This window comes from Jaculus jaculus, chromosome 16 (genome assembly GCF_020740685.1).
Source record: "Jaculus jaculus isolate mJacJac1 chromosome 16, mJacJac1.mat.Y.cur, whole genome shotgun sequence".
Lineage (NCBI taxonomy): Eukaryota > Metazoa > Chordata > Mammalia > Rodentia > Dipodidae > Jaculus > Jaculus jaculus.
This window is the reverse complement of record NC_059117.1, coordinates 26076802-26097390: the sequence shown is the minus strand read 5'-3', so window position 1 is coordinate 26097390 and position 20589 is coordinate 26076802. Positions and strand designations below refer to the sequence as shown.

General features: G+C 45.5%; 1 protein-coding gene and 1 pseudogene across 1 annotated transcript in view; one reads left to right on the top strand and one right to left on the bottom strand.

Annotated features, from left to right (window-relative positions):
* The window catches only part of Scin (scinderin), a 90408-nt gene that overhangs the window by 10887 nt on the left and 58932 nt on the right, over nucleotides 1-20589 (bottom strand). The window contains exons 9-13 of the mRNA XM_012947554.2: nucleotides 14996-15117; nucleotides 13619-13709; nucleotides 9246-9416; nucleotides 3102-3279; nucleotides 2377-2498 (exon numbers count right to left, since the gene is read on the bottom strand). Coding sequence (XP_012803008.2) covers nucleotides 2377-2498; nucleotides 3102-3279; nucleotides 9246-9416; nucleotides 13619-13709; nucleotides 14996-15117 — 684 coding nt within the window. The remainder of the gene's footprint in view (nucleotides 1-2376; nucleotides 2499-3101; nucleotides 3280-9245; nucleotides 9417-13618; nucleotides 13710-14995; nucleotides 15118-20589) is intronic.
* LOC123455346 lies at nucleotides 17588-18758 on the top strand (annotated as a pseudogene).

Sequence of the window (20589 nt, the reverse complement as noted above, 5' to 3'; positions counted from 1 at the left end):
CTCTCCAGGTTCCACTTATGCCAGGTGCACATAGTGGCACATGCATCTGGAGTTTGTTTGCAATGGCTAAAGGCCCTGGTGTGCCCATTCATTCTCTCTCTGTCTCTAATAAATAAATAAAAATTTTAAAAAGAATAGGATTTAAAAAAAGACACAAAGATTGTCTTAAACCATGCACACAGCAAAGCCTACATGCTTGCTTTTATAAAAGAAATCTTCCTAAGACACAGACATTTGAGGTACAGCAACAATAGTCAATGACACTGATCACAGAGATTACATATGCCTTGTGTAAACCATGGACCAAGAAATGCTTGGATGCAATGCAATATCTTATTATCTTAACAACTTATCTAATATCTTAACAGTCAAAAGAATAACATAGATTTTTCTGATAAAATCAAATATAGCAAGAACATGGATTTCTTTTTTATATAATTTTTTTGTTCATTTTTATTTATTTATTTGAGAGCGACAGAGAGAGAAAGAGGCAGAAAGGGAGAGAGAGAATGGGCACACCTAGGCCTCCAGCCACTGCAAACAAACTCCACACGCGTGTGCCCCCTTGTGTATCTGGCTAACGTGGGTCCTGGGGAATTGAGCCTTGAACTGTGGTCCTTAGGCTTCACAGCCAAGCCCTTAACTGCTAAGCCATCTCTACAGCCCAAGAACAGGGATTTCTACAAAGATGGTAACAACCTATTCTGAATAACTGAATATTTATCACAATCCACTATTACATCTTTAATTGTTTTGGCCAAATACCTCATTTGCTCTAAGTGTGGTCTGTTCATGGACAGTTTCTTCTACAACACATTTTATTTCTAGTAATAATTATGTCTGGTAGAATATTCAGGAAATTTTCCTGCGTGTGTGTTAAAAATGAAGCCTATAAGTCGGGCATGGTGCCACACACCTTTAATCCCAGTACTTGGGAGGCTGAGGTAGGACAATTTCTGTGAGTTCAAGGCCACCCTGAGACTACATAGTGAGCTGCAGGTCAACCTGAGCTAGAGTGAGATCCTACCTCGATAAAACAAAACAAACAACAAAAAAAAAAAAACCCACAAACAAACAAAAAAATGAAGCCTGTATCCACTGAAATGTATTGAATCAATCTGCAGGTTATATCGGAGCCTGCCTTTAGTGATTTGGATGTAAAGTGTCCCCTATAACCTCATGTGTTTAATCCCCAGCTGATGGGGCAGCTGGGAGGGGGGACCTTGCTGGAGGAGGTGTGTCTCTGAGGGTGGGCCTTGGGATTAGTTCAGCCCCACTGGGTGTTCACAAGCTCCCTCCTGGCTCACGCGACTTCTGTTCACACCTTGCTCTCCATGCTATGATGAACCTTCCCCTAGAAACTCTAGGCTGGAAATAAGTCCTTCCCTTCCATAAGCCACTTCTGATCTGGTGTTCCGTCCCCGTCGTGAGAGGGTAACTACTGCATTAAATCAGCCTTGTGCTCTCATGTCTGAGTTCCCCTAAAATTCCTAAGTTAACACCACAAACCCCAATGGGATGGGGGGAGGAGGTCAAAAGCACAGGGGTGAGAGCAGGACACCAGGACCACACTGAGACTCAGCTCAGTCTAGGCCATAGGAAGATCCCGAGAAGCAGCCAGGGAGGGCCCGGGAAGTCGCTCGTGCTGCTGCCCTGACCTGGAACCTCCCACTGTTCAGAACTCTGCGAAATCCATGCTGACCATGGACCAGATTTTGTGACGCTAGACCGAAGTAAGATGTCTACCCTCTTCTAAGTTTGCTTTATTTGCTTGAATCGTACCTGACTAAAATAAAGCATCCACGCGGCCACCAGGGAGTTTGCAGGGGCACACGTGTCTCCCTGTGACTTTGTCCAGTGACCCTAGCACTCCCACAACAACTTTCATTCCCTTAACAGAGAGAAAATGTTCACTTCCTTGTGAAAGTGTAGTAGAAAATTTACACTTGCCTGAGAAATGATGGCTACCCTGAGAAAGTCCAACCACACACAGTTCGCACAGCAACATGAAATGCTGACATACATGTAACGTGGCTATTTTTAAGAGCACCTTAATTTATATAGTCCTTTACCCTTTTCTTTTCTTTCATTTCCCTTTTCCTTTTCCAATACTGAGGATTGAACCCAGGGCCTCACACATGGGAGGCGAGCCCTCTATCACAGAGCCGTGTATCTGCTTTGCGGATCGCTCGCCGTTCTTGCATCTGTCACATCACCAGCTCTTAAACCACCCCATACAGAGTGAGGAATGCCACCTGTAGGTTTCAGGGAAGCAGAGCCTAGGAATCTCGAATGTCACATGATTGGAAAGTGTCACCATCAACACGGAATGCCTTGCTTTGTGTTGGGTTCAACTGCAAGCTTTCAGACACTTACAATGAATCTTCCTGTCTTGTTGGAGCAGCCGTAGAGCCGAGGTGGATGGTCTTCAACTTGCGTTTCCAGCAGTGGTGAGGTCTGGTACTCTTTTCTCCCCCCAAGGGAGTTCCAGAACTCCTCTGTGGAATAGTTACCCAGTTTACAGTCAGGAGCATACACTAACAGAAACATTATCTCAACTTTCACACTAAGAAGTTACTTAAATCTACCAGGGGCAATCATCCACTTCTTCAATTACTGGAGGAATCACTTTTCTTTTCATTTTTTTTAAATTCTGTGTTCTTAGTTGACATTTCATGTGTGTCTATTATGTATTATGATCATAACTATCCCCCATTGCCTTATCTTGTATCTTCTCTCCATCCTCCGTCCACTCCTTCCCTTCTTCCCAAGTAGCCCTTTTTCTACTCTGATTGTTTTCACTTGTGTAAGTGTGTGACCCACTGAGTTGAATTATGGTCGCCACATGAGCAGGCTGGGGGATGATGCACTAGACCATATGCAAGCTGCCAGCAGCTAAGCTACTGCAGAAAATGCCCCCTTCTTCCTCAGTGACCATTATTAGGTGTTATCTCCTCGGGGAGGGCTAGGGACCTCATGTCCTCCTTAATGGAGGGATTCAGAAACTCTTTTAACCACAAACAGATGCCTATTGAGCAAAGCCAGGTCTCAAGCATGCGGGGTGTCAATGTGGTCGGTGGCCTTTGTCCAACAGCACACACCTGGCTCCTCGCCTTCCTGGATCCTCTCAGTTCTGCACTTGAGCACGTCTGCCACGTACTCGGCTCCACTCTCCTCCTCCTGGCTGGAGCCTCTTCCTACCCAGATGTAGCCACTGTCGTTTGGCAGCTTCAGAACAAAAGCATCATTGGAATTCAACGAACCTGCATCCACATCAACCTAGAGTGTGAGGAAAAATAGCACAATGATTCGAAGTCATTGCTGCACCCTCCCTAAACAGTCTTCCAGAAGCTGAGGTTGCGATGAACCCTTCAGAGCCTTCTGTCTCGCTGCCCACATCCTCCCCCACTCCTCCCTGGCCCCTGCAGGAAATCAGTTCAGGGCAGGCTGCAAAATGGCTCTTGAAATAATGGAGAAGTACATTGGTCGATGTCACATTAATGCTCAACTGTCCACAGACAGCAGTGCAAGCTCTAACAATGACACTAGTCAAGAATTGAGGGATCTGGCCAGGCATGGCGGCGCACACCTAGAATCCCACCCCAGTTCCCTGGAGACTAGGCAAATTTGAGGTCAGTTTGGGCTACATGGCAAGAGCTTGTTCTCCATCCCCCAAAACAGAAATAAATGTTTGGCAAAGCATAACTGGATGATTACCGGAAAGAGGGCTTCATGCTCAAATGCACACATCAAGTGGAGATGTTCAGTTTTTGTTCCCCATTTGTCTTATAATAATCAAAGGGAACCCATAAAACAGGGTTTCTAGCCCAATGGAGGGCAAAGAGATGGCTTCGGATTCATTAAAAGTTTCTTCAGACTTGGAAATCTGAGGGTTCTAATTATAAGACTGTGCATAGCAATGAAGACTAGAGCATTTTCTTTTTTAAAAAAAAATTATTTATGTATTTGAGAGCAACAGAGAGAAAGAGAGAATGGGCATGCCAGGGCCTCTAGCCACTGAAAACGAACTCCAGACGCATGCGCCCCCTTGTGCATCTGGCTAACGTGGGTCCTGGGGAATCGAGCCTCAAACCAGGGTCCTTAGGCTTCACAGGCAAACGCTTAACTGCTAAGCCATCTCTCCAGCCCAAGACTAGATCACTTTCTAACTGGGACACTGTGACTGCTGCCTGGTCCCTATGGCCACAGGGGAGATGGCACCCAGCTGGGCTCAGACATAGATCCGTAGGTATGGCTGATGGAAAGAACCTCAGGACAGTGGCAAACTAGACAACATAGAGAATCTCAGGCATGCCTCACGGTGATCATGAGGCTTGATGACTCTTGGTGGATTCTGGAAGAACTGGTGTGGTCGTATGTAGCTGTGCCGTGACTTTGCATAATCGTGTGTTTCAGTGTGGAGTGTGATTTCAGAAGCTGAAGATGGACCAGTAAGCAAGCCTGAGATGGAGGAGCCAGGAGGGAGGAGGAAAATGGGCGTGTGGCTAGCCTAGGGACAAGGGAAAGGATGTGTTGAAGGCAGGGTGGTCCTCTGTGCTGAATGACACTGCTTGCCCTCCCCCCACTCACTGAACTGCCCAGATACAGGCTCATGCTATGTGGAGAGACGGTGTTTACCACTTCGTCAGGACCCTGTCCCCAGAGACAACACTAGAGGAAGAAGGAGTGGCTGTTGGGGTTGCACAGATAAGCCCCAGGGGCTAGTGGTATTCAGGGAAGTGGTAACCACTTTCCTCCAGTAGGAATGAGGCCATCCGGACCCAGTTCAAGGAACTCATCAGGTGGAACATGGGTCAGTGATTGCAGCCACGCCTAAACTTCAGAACTTCAGATTTCCAATCCCTACTTCTCCTTTTTGGTACAGAGGACTGTTTCAAAGAGGATAGAGAAAGGGTGGCAGAAGGCTGGTGCCCAGACTGATGTGAGACAGGGAAGGAGAACTGGTGTGTGTGTGTGTGTGTGTGTGTGTGTGTGTGTGTGTGTGTGTGTGTATGTGCGCGCATGTGGTATGAGTATGCATGTGTATATGCATGTTGCCACGTGTGAGGATGAACTGTGTGTGTGCAAGTGCACATGTGTGTATGGAAGCCAGATGACCACCGCTGTTGTTATCCTCAGGAGCACAAGACCTGCACAACATGGGGTCCATTAACATACTGTTTATCATACATGATGGCAGGGTGAGGGGCAAAGAGGGGCGTCAAAGTGGAAGGTCAGAAAGAAGGAGGGGTTCAACGAAAGGGGTGGGGGAAGAGGGACAAGAGAAACCACTAGGAAGGAAATGAAGAGGGGGAAAAGATTAAAAAGTTGAAAAAAAAAAAAAAACACTATCCTGCCACATCAGGAGATGAAGAAAGAGAGCCTTGTGAAATGATGATGAGACCGTGTCAGCGAGCCCGGAGCAGCGAAGGCTGAAGGGAGCGGCTTCCCGGAAACGCGGCAGTGCACGGCAGGCAACGGGTGAGAGCTCAGAGAGAAAGGCCGGCGTGCAGGAGCCCAGGAGAGCGTTTGACTGTGGAGCTTTCTGGCTGAGTCTTGATCAGAAATCAACTCAGTGACTGTGGGGGTCTGAATCATGCAATCATAAACTCGTGTGTTCTGAATGTTTGGTCACCAGCTGGTGGCAACTTGGGAGGTGGAGCCTTGCTGGAGGAGGGGTTGCTACAGGTGGGTCTTGAGGTTTAGTAGCCCTAGCTCGCCAGTGTCAAGAACTGGGGGTTCTGGCCAGGCATGGTGGCTCACACCTATAACCCCATCCCAGTACTCTGGAGACTAAGGCAGGAGAGTCATGAGTTTGAGGCCAGTTTGGGCTACATGGCAAGATCTTGTCTCCACCCTACTCATGACCCCTAAAAAAAGAAAAAAACAAGCTTGCCAGTGTTCATTCAGTTCACTCTGCTGCCACTGTTTTCCACCTGCTATGGCAGAGGGCATGTCCAGCCTCTGCTCATGCCACGCTTTCCTCTGCCATCATGAAGCCTCCCCTTGAGACTGTAAGACAAAACAAAAACTCTTCTCCCATCAGCTGCTTTTGGCCACAGGTCATTTGTCCCAGCAACAAGAAGGAACTGTAACAGTGACCACAGTTAAGAACTTCACTGTCGGGGTTGGAGAGATGGTTTAGAGCTTAAGGTGCTTGCTTGCAAAGCCAAAGAGAACCCAGGTTCAATTCCCTAGGATCTACATAATCCAGATGAACAAGGGGGTGCTTGCATCTGGAGTTCATATGCAATGGCTGGAGGCCCTGGTGCACCCATTCTCTCTCTCTCTCTCTCTCTCTCTCTCTCTGCCTCTTTCTTTCTCTCAAAATAATAAATAAAATATATTTTAAAAAATAAAAATAAAAAAGAACTTCACTGTCAATTTAACAAAAAGTCATTACTGAACACATGAGAAGTTGTGCCCAGAATGTTCCAGACAAGACTAATACATATGGTGACATATAAATGATTTGACTACACGAGATCACCTTGAGGAGGGACAAGTCTGAACCGGGAGCACTTAGAAGCCAAGCAGCAAGAAACCCAGCAAAAACTTCCCCTAGAAGATGGCCAGGGGCTTTGGAGGACGTCATGGATATCTACGGAAGGACAAGACCCTCGTGAAGAAAAGTACGCACAATGCACAGTCCAAGCTGAGTGTGGCAATGCCAGGGAGGCTACGAAAATCATGATGAGAGAAGCAGCCTTTGTGACACCAGCAGATCACCCCATGCTGTGGACACCTGATTGGAGAGGCTTCAGAGAGAATGGGCTTAAAATAGGACAGAGAAACAACAGGTTTAAGAAGGTCAGGATTACGAAAGAGGCAGTGCTTAAAGACTTTTTTGTTTGGTTGGTTTTGGTTTTTCAGGATAGGGTCTCACTCTAGCCCAGGCTGACCTGGAATTCACTATGTATTCTCAGGATGGCCTCGAACTCATGGCGATCCTCCTACCTCTGCCTCCTGAGTGCTGGGATTAAAGGCATGTGCTACCATGCCTGACTGCTTAAAGACTTTTTTAAAGGTATCTCTCAGGTTCAAAATAAATGACCTAAGATACAAAAACAAATTAGTGATGAGATGCAAACGATGACTGTCTGCAATCAGGATGGGTGGGAAGTGGACTGTGTGCCCAGAGAGGAACCAAATAAAGACCTCAGGAGAGCAAAAGGGGGACGCTGGACAGAGTTGGTGTTAAGGGTGGGGGTGTGGACAAGAGCAATTGGCCTTAGATAGGTGCCACATTCTTTATTCTATGCAATAAATACTTAGGAAATTCTTACTGAGAAATCTCTTAATAAAAATATATTATTTATTATAATGTGGACAATATTAATGTTGATAAAACACTTCATTACTTTTAGGTAGATTACTAGTATAAGGATAATTAAAAATATAAATAAGTTGAAATTGAAAATTTATTTCATAAATCATAGGAAAAGATAATACATGTGTAGAAATGTACTTAAGGGAAACCAGAGGGAGTGCATGCAGTGATTCACGTGAGGTCATATTTACCTTCTTGGTTACCTTGGAATCAGTTTTACTAGAAGGGAGGGGGTGCTGGAGATTTGGGGAGTGATGAAGGCAGGGAAGGTGAGAAGGATTCAGAGGGCTGATGGACTGGGCTTTAGAACTAGAGAATTGTTGGAAATGTCTCTTCTTTTTTAAAGATTCTTATATAGTGTGAAGTGTTTTATTCAGGTTTTGTAAGTGGGTTGGTTAAATTTTTTAATTTAGAAAGAGCAAGAATGAAAAGAGAGAGAGGGACAGAAACAGAGAGAGAGAGAATTGGCACGCCAGGGCCTCAGCCACTGAAATCGCATTCCAGACACTTTCGCCACCTAGTGGGCATATGCAACCTTGTGTTAGCCTCACCTTTGTCTGTCTGGCTAATGGGGGATCTGGAGAGTCAAACATAGGTCCTTTGGCTTCATAGGCAAGCGCCTTAACCGCTAAGCCATCTCTCCAGCCCTGAAAGTGAATCTTGAGGTAAAGCTACTCAAAACCAGGAGATGGTTGTCAGAGATGGGATGACTGGGACAGAGTTCTTGGGAGCCATGATTACCCTCAGCAACAGGATTCACTGCATAAATGAGTGACAGTGTGGGAAGCCGAAATTAAGGTGACAGAGCCTGCAGTTGAAGCCATCAAAAACTGAGAGGAGAAGGTCCAGCAAATGACACGAGAGGGAGGCCAGGGGAGGAAGGGCATGATAAAAGGAGAGAAAACCAGAGGGGCTGGGATGAACAAGGCACTGCCCAGCCCCATTTAGGGGTCCTGGTGAGTGGGCATGGGGGTGAGGGCCACCGCTTCCCCTGGAGAGGGGTGGGTGCTGCGGGAGTCTCTCGTCGTCAGAGAAGGTGACACTTCCGTAGAGTAAGGCAAGGCTGACCAAGTTTGTGAGCTCAGCCAAATGGTTTGTGCCAAGGGGAAGGAGGTGGGAGACAGCTCCAGATTTGGGGATATCCAGAGAGCAGTTTAGGGGTGACTTGGAGACCTGGATTTCAGTGCTATTTGGGATGTAAAGTATAACAGGATTTCTCCAGTGCGTTTGCTCCATGCGTGGGTCACACTTGGACAAACAGGGTTCCTTCCCCTCAGACTTCCCCAGTGTGGTCTGTCACCTGACCATCCCTTACAACCCTTCTTCTATCCCAGACCTTTCAAGACACTTTAACTTTAGCTGTGCTTTGTTATCGGCAGTTTGTTTTTTAATTTTTATTGACAACTTCTATCCTTAAGGACAATAAACCATGACATTGCCCCTCTTCTCCCTCACTTTCCCCTTCACAACTCTGGCAGTTCTTTAAAAATGCTTTCATTTATTCATTTGCAAGCAAAGGGAGGGGGGAGAATGTGCACACCAGGGTCTCCAGCCACTGCAAACAAACTCCAGACACATGCACCACTTTGTGTATCTGGCTTTACACGGGTATTGGGGATTCAAGCCGGAGTCATTGGGCTCTGTAGGCAAGTGCCTTAACCACTGAGCCATCTCTCCACCCCTGATTGTAGAATTCTTAAAATCTGTTTGCGTTCAGTGCCACTGAACACACTTGGGAGGCCTAGGACCGGAGCTTGCTTCTTGTTCAACATTCCAGTTCCTCCTGTTTTACATTGCGAGCAGTTGTCACATTGGCATGAGTGACACTTATTTGCAGACTGTGCACAGGATATTGTTGATGGTGAGTCCCCCTGGGAAATGTATAGCCAGGGTTTCACAGAACACGGGGCCTTACCTCCACAATCCTGGTGATGGAGGCCAGGTTCCTCCGCACTTGAAAGAGGCGCGTGGGGGGAGCAGGTGCCTGGCCGCCTTCCTTGGATGTCCCGTTCTTGTAGATAATGAGCGGCTTTTCTTTAAACAAACTGAGCAGGTGAGCAGGCTCTTTGCCTTGGGAGACCCGGACCTGGGTGGACAGGGCAGGAGCATTAGAGAAAGACAGTAAGTGTCTAGGGCTATGGACTTGCTGAGATATGCCCACATGTAGGGGTGGGGGGGGGACTCTAAAATGACTGACTAGATATGTTTCCATAAGGGAGCAGCTGCTGATGGCAGCATGACCCCTGTCACTGTTGCATAGCTTGGAAATGGGTAGGAGGAAGTACTGAAAACCTGATTAGGATTTCATGGAACTCTGAAAACCTTCAGCTGCCAACATAAAAATAAGAGGGCACTGATCAAGGCCCACGTGTTAGTATAAAAGCAAACCAGAGAGAAATAAGGTAGATTAAATTGCTTCAATATTGTCAACTGTCTTGATGAAAGAATGTCTTAAACAGCAAGTCAGGAGTGGGTGGGAGGCCGAGCTTGCTTGCAAACTGCTGCCATCTAGTGATCAATCTAGCAATTACCATTCGTGATCTAGGATTTAACTGGCTAATCTCTGAATTTCATTAACTAGAAATACCATCTTTTCTACTATGATGCAATGGATATGGTGAGGGACAATGCGTATCTTTCAAAACTTTGAATCATTTCAATCCAGGGTACTTTATTGCTTTAAAGGTCAACTAAATGGCATAGGCGATTTCAGTTCTTAGCTAGAAATATTCAAATGAATAAGTACTTGAGGAGAAGGGAGTTGAGTGTATCTAAAAAATTCAATAATCTTGTTAACTAGTTAAAAGACAGCAAATTGGACCAGAGAGATGGCTTAGTGGTTAAAGAACTTGCCTGTGAAGGCTAAGGACCCAGGTTTGATTCCCCAGTACCCATGTAAACCAGATGCATATGGTAGCACATGTGTCTGGAGTTCATTGCAGTGGCTAGAGGGCCTGGCATGCCCATTTGCATGCTCGCTCTCTCTCTCTTTCTCTCTGTATCTGTCTCTCTATTTAAAATAAATAAAGATAACTTAAAGTTTAGTTTTACTTATTTATTAGAGACAGAGAGAGGGAGAGATAGTGAGAGAGAATGGGTGCACCAGGGCCTCTAGCCACTGCAAATGAACTCCAGACGCATGTGCCCCCTTGTGCATATGGCTTATGTGGGACCTGGAGAATCGAACCTGAGTCCTTAGTCTTCGCAGGCATATGCCTTAACCACTAAGCCATCTCTACAGCCTGATAAAGGCAATTTTTTTAAAGACAGCAAATGCATTTATAGAAATGGCTACCATGCACCTTTAAATTTAAGTCCAACTTGTTTATACATCTATTAATACATACCAAACAAACAAACAAAAAAAAAAAAAAAACAGCCTGAGGTCCAAATTCAGCCTCCACATCTCCAATTTTATGTTTTAAATTATGATTTACCTCTCTACTTGATTATTATACTTAAATACTCAACTGCACATCTATAAAGATGTTTAATATTTTGTATGACACATAGAATCTTAGCTCATTTGATGCTGGGCACGAGGTAGTGAAGCAAACGCAACCTTGGAAAAGGAATGTTTCATGGTACCTCATCACAAAGGTCACCACATGGGTTAAATGGAATGCGGATCTGGAAGATACTTTTCCCAACACAAGGGAACAGATGCCTTTCCAGGAAAAAAAACACCCAGGTGGCAGGGCAAGCAGCTCCTGCTATCAAGAGAGAGGATGTGGGAGGCAGAAACAGAGAGCCCAGGTGCCTGTATGGACAAGGAACAAGCAAGCACGACTCCCAGAGTTAACAAGAGAGAAGACAGCTACATTGCAGGTAGGGAGACAGGAGTTACATAAACCAGGACCACAATTTCCTGTGTTTACACATAGAAGCAGCAGATAATCTAGCATCAACACGAGGAGAACAGTTGAACTTGAGAAAAAGAGGATATTGAGCCAGTCTGGAATCACCATTTAGACACATTGGATCTAGAACTAGACATTTATATTGTCTGTTTATAATAAATATGTCAAGCCAGGAGGGTGGTATGTGCCTGTAATCCCAGCACTCAGGAGGCTGAGGTAGGAGGATCTCTGAGTTCCAGATCATCCTTGGCTGGAGTGAGATGAAGAAAGGAAGGAAGGGAGGGAGGGAGGGAGGAAGGGATAGAAAGAGAGAGAGAGAGAGAGAGAGAGAGAGAGAGAGAGAGAAGAAAGACCCTGCCTCAAACAAGCAAATAAAAATAAGGAAATCAATAAGACAAACATTGTATTTTCTTATACACTTCCCCTTCACATACACATGAAAAAGTAGGCTCATTTATATTTATATAAAATTGTGACTTCGAATCAGGCTGAGTCATTTTCAACAAATTATTTTTCAATTTCAGAAATATACCAAGAATCCATTTCTCCCTCCATCACATCACCCTCTCCTTTCGGTTTCTGCTGATTTCCCCACTCTCCATGGCTTTTCGTTTCTTTCTCTCCATTGTCATTCCTCTGTCCTCTTCCCTCCCTTCCTATTTCTATCCCTTTCTCCTCTCTGCCACTTCACTTTTGAGTCTCAGGAAAAATAATATTCACATCACTCTTTCAAAGTTGACTCGTTTGTTTGTGCAAAACACAACTTAGGGCCTCCTATGATCTTAGTATGCAAAATATCCCCTACCTTTTTTTTTTTTTATCTACTAACTTAAAATTACTTATCTGCACAAGTTCTGTGTTGTGTTTATTGCTGCTGCTGCTCTAACAAATGCGCAGATCTGTCGTGTTACACTTCTGGAGGGCAGACATCCGAGCTGAGTAGCTATTAAGCTAAATGAGGCAGTGGGATAAATGCTAAGATAAGAATTTAGCACCAGGCTATAGCCAGATTGTTGTGGGACTGGGCTCCTCTGTAGACTCTTTGTTTTTTGGTTTTTGTTTTGTTTTTGTTTTTGTTTTTGTTTTCGTTTTTTGAGGTAGGGTCTCACTCTAGTTCAGGCTGACCTGGAATTCATTATATAGTCTCAGGGTAGCCTTGAACTTAAGGCAATCCTCCTAACTCTGCCTCCCGAGTGCCGGGATTAAAGGCATGCGCCACCACCCCCGGCTCCCTCTAGACTCTTAAGGTGCACTCTTTTCCTTGCCTTTTGCTGATTCCAGAGGGTACTTGTATCTTCTGCGGGGGAGCACTTCCTCCTCTCTGACCAGCACCTGTCGGCAATCTTCCCCATGCTCCATTCTCATTCTCTGCCCTTCTCCCTGGTTACTCTAGAAGCCTGATGCCCCCACTGGACCACCCGGTAACCCCCCGTCAGCTCCCTCATTTGCAGTCAGCTGGTGAGCAACTGTGATTCCATGTCCAAACCTTCAATCTCCTTGCCCTTGAACATAGTTCACCCACAGGCTGTCAGGATTAAGGTCTGCACATGTTGGGGGCATTGCTCCATCCACCACAACTGTCTGACAGAGCTGGAAGTGCTAACAGTTGTAATGACCTTCACTGATAGATGGGAAATCTCTTTCTTCTTGGGCTCTTAAGGTGGTTGTTAGGTTTTTGTTGCTTTTAAATTTTTATATAGAGAGAGGCAAGCCCAACAGACTGGCCTTTTTTTTTTTTTTTTTTTTGTATGTGAGAGTGAGCAAGCAAGAGAGAATCGGTGCACCAGGGTTTCCAGCCACTGCAATCAAACTCTAGATGCGTGTGCCACCTTGTACACACGTGCAACCTTGCACACTTGCATCACCTTGTGTGTCTGGCTTATGTGGGGCCTGAAGAGTCAAACACGGGTCCTTAGGCTTCACAGGTAAACACCTTAACCACTAAGCCATCTCTCCAGTGCTAAATATATTTTAAATATTTTATTTACTTGACAGAGAGATAGAGGAAGAAAGAAAGAAAATAAAAGAACAAAAAAAAAGAAAGGAAGAAAGAGGCAGACAGAGACAGAGAGAACGAGAGAATGAGCATGCCAGGGCCTTTAGCCACTGCAAACAAACTCTAGACACATGTGCCACCTTGTACATCTGGCTTTACCTGGCCCTGGGTCCTTTGGCTTTGCCAGCAAGTGCCTTAAGTGCCAAGTCATCTCTCCAGCCCCTGCTTTTAAATTTTTGATTTTTGTTTGCTTCCTCCTCTCCAGAATCTGAGAGAACTAGTATGGCATGGGAGTAGAAATAATTGAAATTCAAAATAAAAAAATTAATATAGATCACAGGTCAAAACCCATCCAGCATAGGTTAGCTTTAACTAGAAATCAAGCTGGCAAGACCGGGCATGCATGAGTTTGGCAGATAAAACCATACCGACCTGCACAGGCTCTCCTCCAAGGGACCGATCCAACTGCACAGTCAGGAATGCAGAGGTTGTCAGCTCATCTCTTGTGGCATTCGCTCCTTGCCTAGAGGAATGAAATTAAATGATACTGGCTGATATTTAAATTTCAAGACCTTGCCATGAAGCTACTTCAAGAAGAGACTGAAGGGCTGGAGAAATGGCTCATCAGTTAAAAGCACTTGCTTTCAAAGCCCAACTTTTTGGGTTCAATTCCCCTGTACCCAAATAAATCGGGATATACAAAGTGGCCCATGCATCTGGAGTTCGTTTGCAGTGACAAGAGGCCCTGGTGTGTCCATTCATTTTTTTTCTCTCTCTCTGTCCTTGTAAGTAAATAAATAAAAATATTTAAATAGCGACTAAAGTTATTATAAACATGAAGAAACAGGGCTGAAGAGATGGATTAGCAGTTAAGCATTTGCTTGTGTAGCCTAAGGACCCTGGTTTGAGGCTCCATTCCTCAATACCCACATAAGCCAGATGCACAAGGGGGCACATGCATCTGGAATTCATTTGCAGTGGCTGGAGGCCCTGGTGTGTCCATTCTTTCTTTCTCTCTCTCTGTTGCTCTTAAATAAATAAATAAACAAATTTTTTAAAAAGATGAGGAAACCACTTTTTTTTGTATTTTTTGTTTGTTTTTTCGAGGTAGTGTTTCACTCAAGCTCAGGCTGACCTGGAATTCACTATGGAGTCTCAGGGTGGCCTTGAACTCATGGCCATCCTCCTACCTCTGCCTCCTGAGTGCTGCAATTAAAGGCATGCACCACCACGCCCAGCTTTTGTATTTTTTTTTTAATGATAGACAGAGATAATTGGTGCACCAGGGCCTTCAGCCACTGAAATAAAACTCCAGCTGCAGGCATCACCTTGAGCACATGTACAACCTTGCACATTGCATCACCTTGTGCGTCTGGCTTATGTGGGACCTGGAGAGTCAAACATGGGTCCTTAGGCTTCACAGGCAAGCACCTTAACCACTAAGCAATCTCTCCAGCCCAGACACAACTTTTTAATGTGAAGGGAGCTAACAAAACCGCAGTTGGTTTCTATGTACCAACACTTAATTGTCTTGCGAGTTTGGTAGATGTGTAGGAGGTTGAAATTTTTGTTTCCATATTATAGAAACTACCCTTAGCTCCTAACATACCTTATCTAGGTAGTTATGTCTGCCTGACTTTAATGTGAAGCCCACCCCCATAGTGCAAATAGTCTGATTACAATATGCTTACTACACAATCCTCACGGGGGCAATGACGAGATGATTCTAGCCCGTGCAGAGCGGATTGAGTCATTTGTCCCATCACCCAGTCCCTGTGGAACCTGACCTCCAGGAAGAGGCAAACTCACCATGTGTAGATAATTTGTCCCCGGGGATAAGTGTAGAGGATAATGTAGCAGTCACCGCCGTAGAACTCTCCATAGGAGTTTGGGTCAATCTGGACCCTCCCGTTGTTTTCCACACGCCAAATCTGAAAAGGTAGAGTAGACATACACAATTACCAAAATGTTCTTGGGCTTATAGACTACTCATAAGCTTTATATCACTTTACTTTGGTTATACTACTAAACAATATTTACGTTTTTAACTAGTTTATAGACCAAGTAAAAGGAAGAAGGTCAATCAATTTGGTAATGCGTTGACTTTCAACTACTTCTAGATCATTGCTTCCTCCATAATATTTAGCTTGGTTCTAAGACTGCTTTGTTGCTTAATCTTTGTTTTTTGTTTGTTTGGTTTTGGTTTTTCATGGTAGGGTCTCACTCTCGCTCAGGCTGACCTGGAATTCACTATGTAGTCTCAGGCTGGCCTTGAACTCACCATGATCCTCCTATCTCTGCCTCCTGAGTGCTGGGATTAAAGGTGTGCACCACCATACCCAGAGTGTGTTGTTTTTTTAATTTTGGTTTTCTTTTCATTTTGTTGTTATTGATACTGTTTAGTCATTTTCTTTTGTGTGGGGTGTACATGCATGTGGGCATGCATGTCCATGTATGCATGTGCATGCAGGGGGGGGGGAGGCCGGGGGTCAATTTCAAATGTCTTCTTCAATCAGTCCCCACCTTATCATTTTGTTTTGTTTTGTTTTGTTTTGTTTATTTGTTGGTTTTTGATTTTGGTTTTCCCAGGTGGAATTCACTATGTAGTCTCATGCTATCCTCAAACTCACAAAGATCCTCCTACCTCTGCCTTCCAAGTGCTGGGATTAAGGGCGTGCACCATCATGCCCAGCTTTTTACCACCTTATTTTTAAAATTTATTTATTTATTATGAGAGAGAGAGAGAAGAGAAGTAGAAACAGAAAGAGAGAGAGAATGGGTGTTAAAGAGCCTCCAATCACTGCAAATGAACTCCAAATGCATACATCACCTTGTGCCTCTGGCTTTACATGGCTAATGGAGAATCAAACCTGAGTCCTTAGGCTTTTCAGGCAAGTGCCTTAGCCACCAAGATATCTCTCCAGTCTTCCACCTTATTTTCTGACACAGGATCCCTCACTGAACCTGGAGCTAACCAGTAGGTGCCAGGGATCCTCCTATCTCTGTCTCTCAGCACCAGAACTACAGGCATGCACTACTGTACCTAGCTTTGGTCATGGGTGCTGGGAATCCAAACTCAAGTCCTCTCTTGTGCACAGTAAGCATTTTATGGACTGAGGCATCTCCTCAGCCCTATTACTATCGTTGACTTACGTACTTACTTACTGTGAGAGAGAGGTTCTTCCCAGGAAGTCCAGGCTAGCATTGAACACATGGTCCTCCTACCATAGCCAGCCAGGTGTCAGATAGGAGCATGCTACTGTGCTCAGCAGTTCTGAGACTATTGCTCAATAAGTACACACTGCTGAGCCATGTGTGAAAGCAACACCACACTCTAATGAAAACACAAACTGAATATTCAGCTCATAACTAGATCTCAACATTACAGTAAAAAAAAATTTTTTTTTCATTTATGAAATATATTTTTCTTATCAACTCCTTAAAACGTGAGACTGTTGTTTTCCAAGATGAAAGACGGTGAGTTGTGGTCAAATAATAAAACCGTTTCAATGGACCGAGTGTTTTGTCCCCTGCAAGACTGGTACGGAGAGTGAACCCCCAGTGTGATGCAGTTGGGGGTGGGGCTTTGAGCAGTGATCAGTCAGTCCATGAGGGTGGATCATGTTGTGTGCTTCTTTCCTCCCAGTCGAAACACTCCCTTCTAGAGGGAGGAGGGGGCCTCACAGGACTCACGAAGCTCACAAATCTTAGAAGACTGACAGGAAAGCACCTGCCCTGAGGTTATATTAAGCAGTAAACAATTTCTGGGAAAAAGAAGATTCTTCAGTAGAACTGCCTGCAAGTTGGGCTGGCAGTTTTACTGAGTCATCACTCATGTTGGGGTGGGCTTTTGGGTGGTACAACTGCCACCCATGCTCCTGTAAATAAACCCTTACTCACACTCCTCCTAAGTAACCCCAAAGGTCTCATTGGTTTGCCAAGTTAAACTTGGTTGAAATAACTCCTTTAATCTGTCTTTGGTACCTTATCTAGCAAGAACAGACATTTGTTTATGATTTTCCCAGGAAAAGTCGCAGGCCCCTCCATGAATAGGACCAGAGGCGTTAACAGAGATACGCTGAACGTTGTGTGGGCTCTTCTCCACCGTGCAAGGACAGCTATGAACTAGGAAGAGGAACCTACTGCAACATTAAACCCACAAAAATCTTCATTTTGGATGCCCCAGCATCTAGAACGACGAGGAGCAAATATGTGTTGCTTAAAGCCTTCAATCTATGCTCTCTCGCCTACAGTACCCAGACAAGGATGTGGCTGTAGCATGACTTCTATTCTCACGAGGGGCCATCTAGGCATTAAATTGAAAAGGCCCGATATGCGTAAGAGCAGACAGGGCTCCTAAGGGCATCCTTCTGCCTCAGCCACCACAGACGAGCAGCAGCCATGGCTCTGCGCCACCCCATGGCCGTGGGCCTCAACCAGGGCCACAGGTGACAAAGAACGTGAGCAGAGGCGCAGCCAGCAGAGCGGGTGTCGGACCAAGCACACCAAGTTCATCCCGGCGCAAGGAGCTGCTCAGGGTGTGCAAGGATAGGCGCACGCTCAAGTTCATCAAGAAGCGGGTGGGCAGGAATCGATGGTAAGACCCTATTGCTGAAGACTCTGCATACTTGGGCTACAAGGCCACTGAAAAATCCTGCTGGAACTGAGCTGAAAACCTCCTCCATGTAGACCAGCTGACAGAAAGCTGGAAGAAGCCATTCTGCATGCAGTTCAATGGGAGAGAAATCACCAGTGAAGATACTCAGCAGTGGACACTGTAAGCCTTATATTTGGCCAGCCAGGCCAAATGAGCCAACAGGTGCAATAGTGGCATGTCTATCATGGTGGAAACCAACTGCCCTCTAATTGGACTGGAGGCCCACTCTGTGGGAGGGAATACATCCCTGATACTGAAAACCTACAACAGGGGTAGTCATGAGCCCTAGGGGTGTAACATCTGCTGCTGTCTGGCTAAATGTATATACTATGCTTATCAAACTGCCCAGTAAGCACTTCTCTTAATGTTCATACCCTTATATTGATGCTACTCTCACTTTTGGTAGAGAATCTTCACTTTCCAGATGGCAGTGACCTTGGGATGACTCAGAAGGCATTGTGGTGCTGAGAAGTGAAAGAGGAGTGCTCAGCACTGAAATATCTCTATCACACCTTCCAAGGTTCAGGGTCTAAAGCAGGAGAGGTGATGGAAAAGGAAGGGTAGGACTCCTTACAACGTGCTCCTCCAGACACAAAATGGCCTGGATATCCATGACCTCACAGTGTCTGACACTACCTACACAAGACCATCATAAGAGGAGGAAAAGATGATGAAATCAAAACAAAAGAGAGACTGATTGAGATGGGGAGAATGGAGCTTCAAAGGGGAAAGTGGGGGGAGGGAAGGTATTACCATGGGATTTTTTTTTTTTATAATCATGGAAGTTGTTAATAAAAAAAATCTTTTTGAAAAAAAAAAAAGCTGGTGGGGACGCACGTGCACGCCATGGGGACATGTGAGGAGCTGAGCAGCGTGCTGGCCGCTATGCGCAAGGTGGCCACCAAGAAGGTCTGAGCCTGGGTCCTCCCCAGTAAACCCTTGTTTATGCTGAAAAATAAAAGCATTCTAAGGTGGACAGGTGAGAGCTGGTGAGGAAGGAGAGAGTGGTCGGTAAGCCAGAGGCTTCCAGACTCTGTGTTCTGCATGCACCTGCACCTGGCACACGCCGTCCCACCCAGGGGCTGGGGAGGGTCAGGGCCTTAAATTTCAGCGAGAACTTGCAGGAGCAAGAGGGAAGCCTTCCTGCGCCATGCCTTCTGGTGAGCAGAGGGCCAGCCGCATGGCCACACTGACCCTGGGAGCCTTCACACAGCCACCTGATTGTAGCAGCTCTGGGTGGCTCAGGAGGGCATCACAGAGACGCCGTGGCCTGAGGTAGAGACAGCACCCTGAGCCCAGCTCGTGCTGAGGAGTCACGTCTGCGGTGAGCGTCCTCTGTGATCTGCCTGCGAGCTCAGGAAGGACATCTGACAAGGGACATGCCCAGACCCAGATGATGATGCCACTTTGGCAATGGCCATCTGGGACATCTGCAATTTTTTTTTTCCTTTGCTATTTCCCACTCCCCAAACCCTGTGCAGCTTAGGGTCATGGTTCATGTCTTAGAAAAGAGGACAAATCATTCTCCAAGTGTCTGGATGAAATAGCTTGGTCCAAGCATTGTAGAAAAATCGTGGAACGAAAACATAAAACATTTAACACTTGTCCTCAAGGAACTGGTAGTCTAGGAAGAGTCTGCAAGTAAATGAACAGTGCTGGGATATTTATGTAATAAGTCCTGAGTTGGGGGGGAATGTTACCTATGAGTTGAACTCCATGAAAGGCCTTTTCCATGTTGAGCAAGGCTTCTAGAAGAAGTGTGGCTGTAACTAGACTGAGTTGCTGAGAAAAGAAGGAATGTTAGCCAGATGGTAGAGGGAGGAATGAGAACACAAACCAGGGGGAAGAAGGAAGTCAGTCCCCACAGTGCTGGAAGGGTGAAGCGAGAGACCAAGGTTCATGTCATGAAGGTTCATATCCTCACAGGTCCAGCATTGATGAATGTACTTAGCAAGACCCATGGATACACGTCAGAAGTGACATTATCTAAGTCTCTGGTAGCTAGGGCTGGAGAGATGGCTCAGCAGTTAAGGCACTTGCCTGCAAAGCCCAGTGACCAGAGCACAAGGTGGCACATGCATCTGCAGTTCATTTGGGCTGGAGGCCCTGGTGCCTATTCTCTCTGTCTCTCTGCCAGGCATAACGGCACATGCCATTAATCCCAGCTCTCCAGAGGCAGAAGTAGAAGGATGGCTGTGAGTTCAAGGCCAGCCTGAGACAACATAGTGAATCCCAGGTCAGCCTGAACTAGAGTGAGACCCTACCTCAAAAAAAAAAAAAAAAAAAAAGTGGCATCATCTAGTTCTCATTGAGTTAACTATCAAGGAATGGACTGAGTTTGAAGAGATTTGAGTTAGAATGATTAGGAGATTTTTCAAAACACATATTAAACCTAAACTGGGTTAATCATCCCACTCAACTTGAATGCTCTGAAAGGATTTGTTTTTAGATCATCCATGCTCAGTTTGCTTCAAGAATGTCTCCCAACATGTAGGGGAATGAAAACCTGATGGTCGTTAGCACATTGTGAGCAATATCCCTCCATCGGACAACCTGAGACACGAGCTTTCTGGGACGAAAAGCTGCTGTCCACACATCACCTCTCCCCTCAGGATGTCAACATTCACATGTGTAAACTGCATACAAAGGTCAGCTGGAGTCCCTTCCAGCTGTAATGTTCATGACTTAGTACACAGTGCAGGACCAGTTCCATTACCAATTAGAATCACCTTCAAAAATGTTTGTA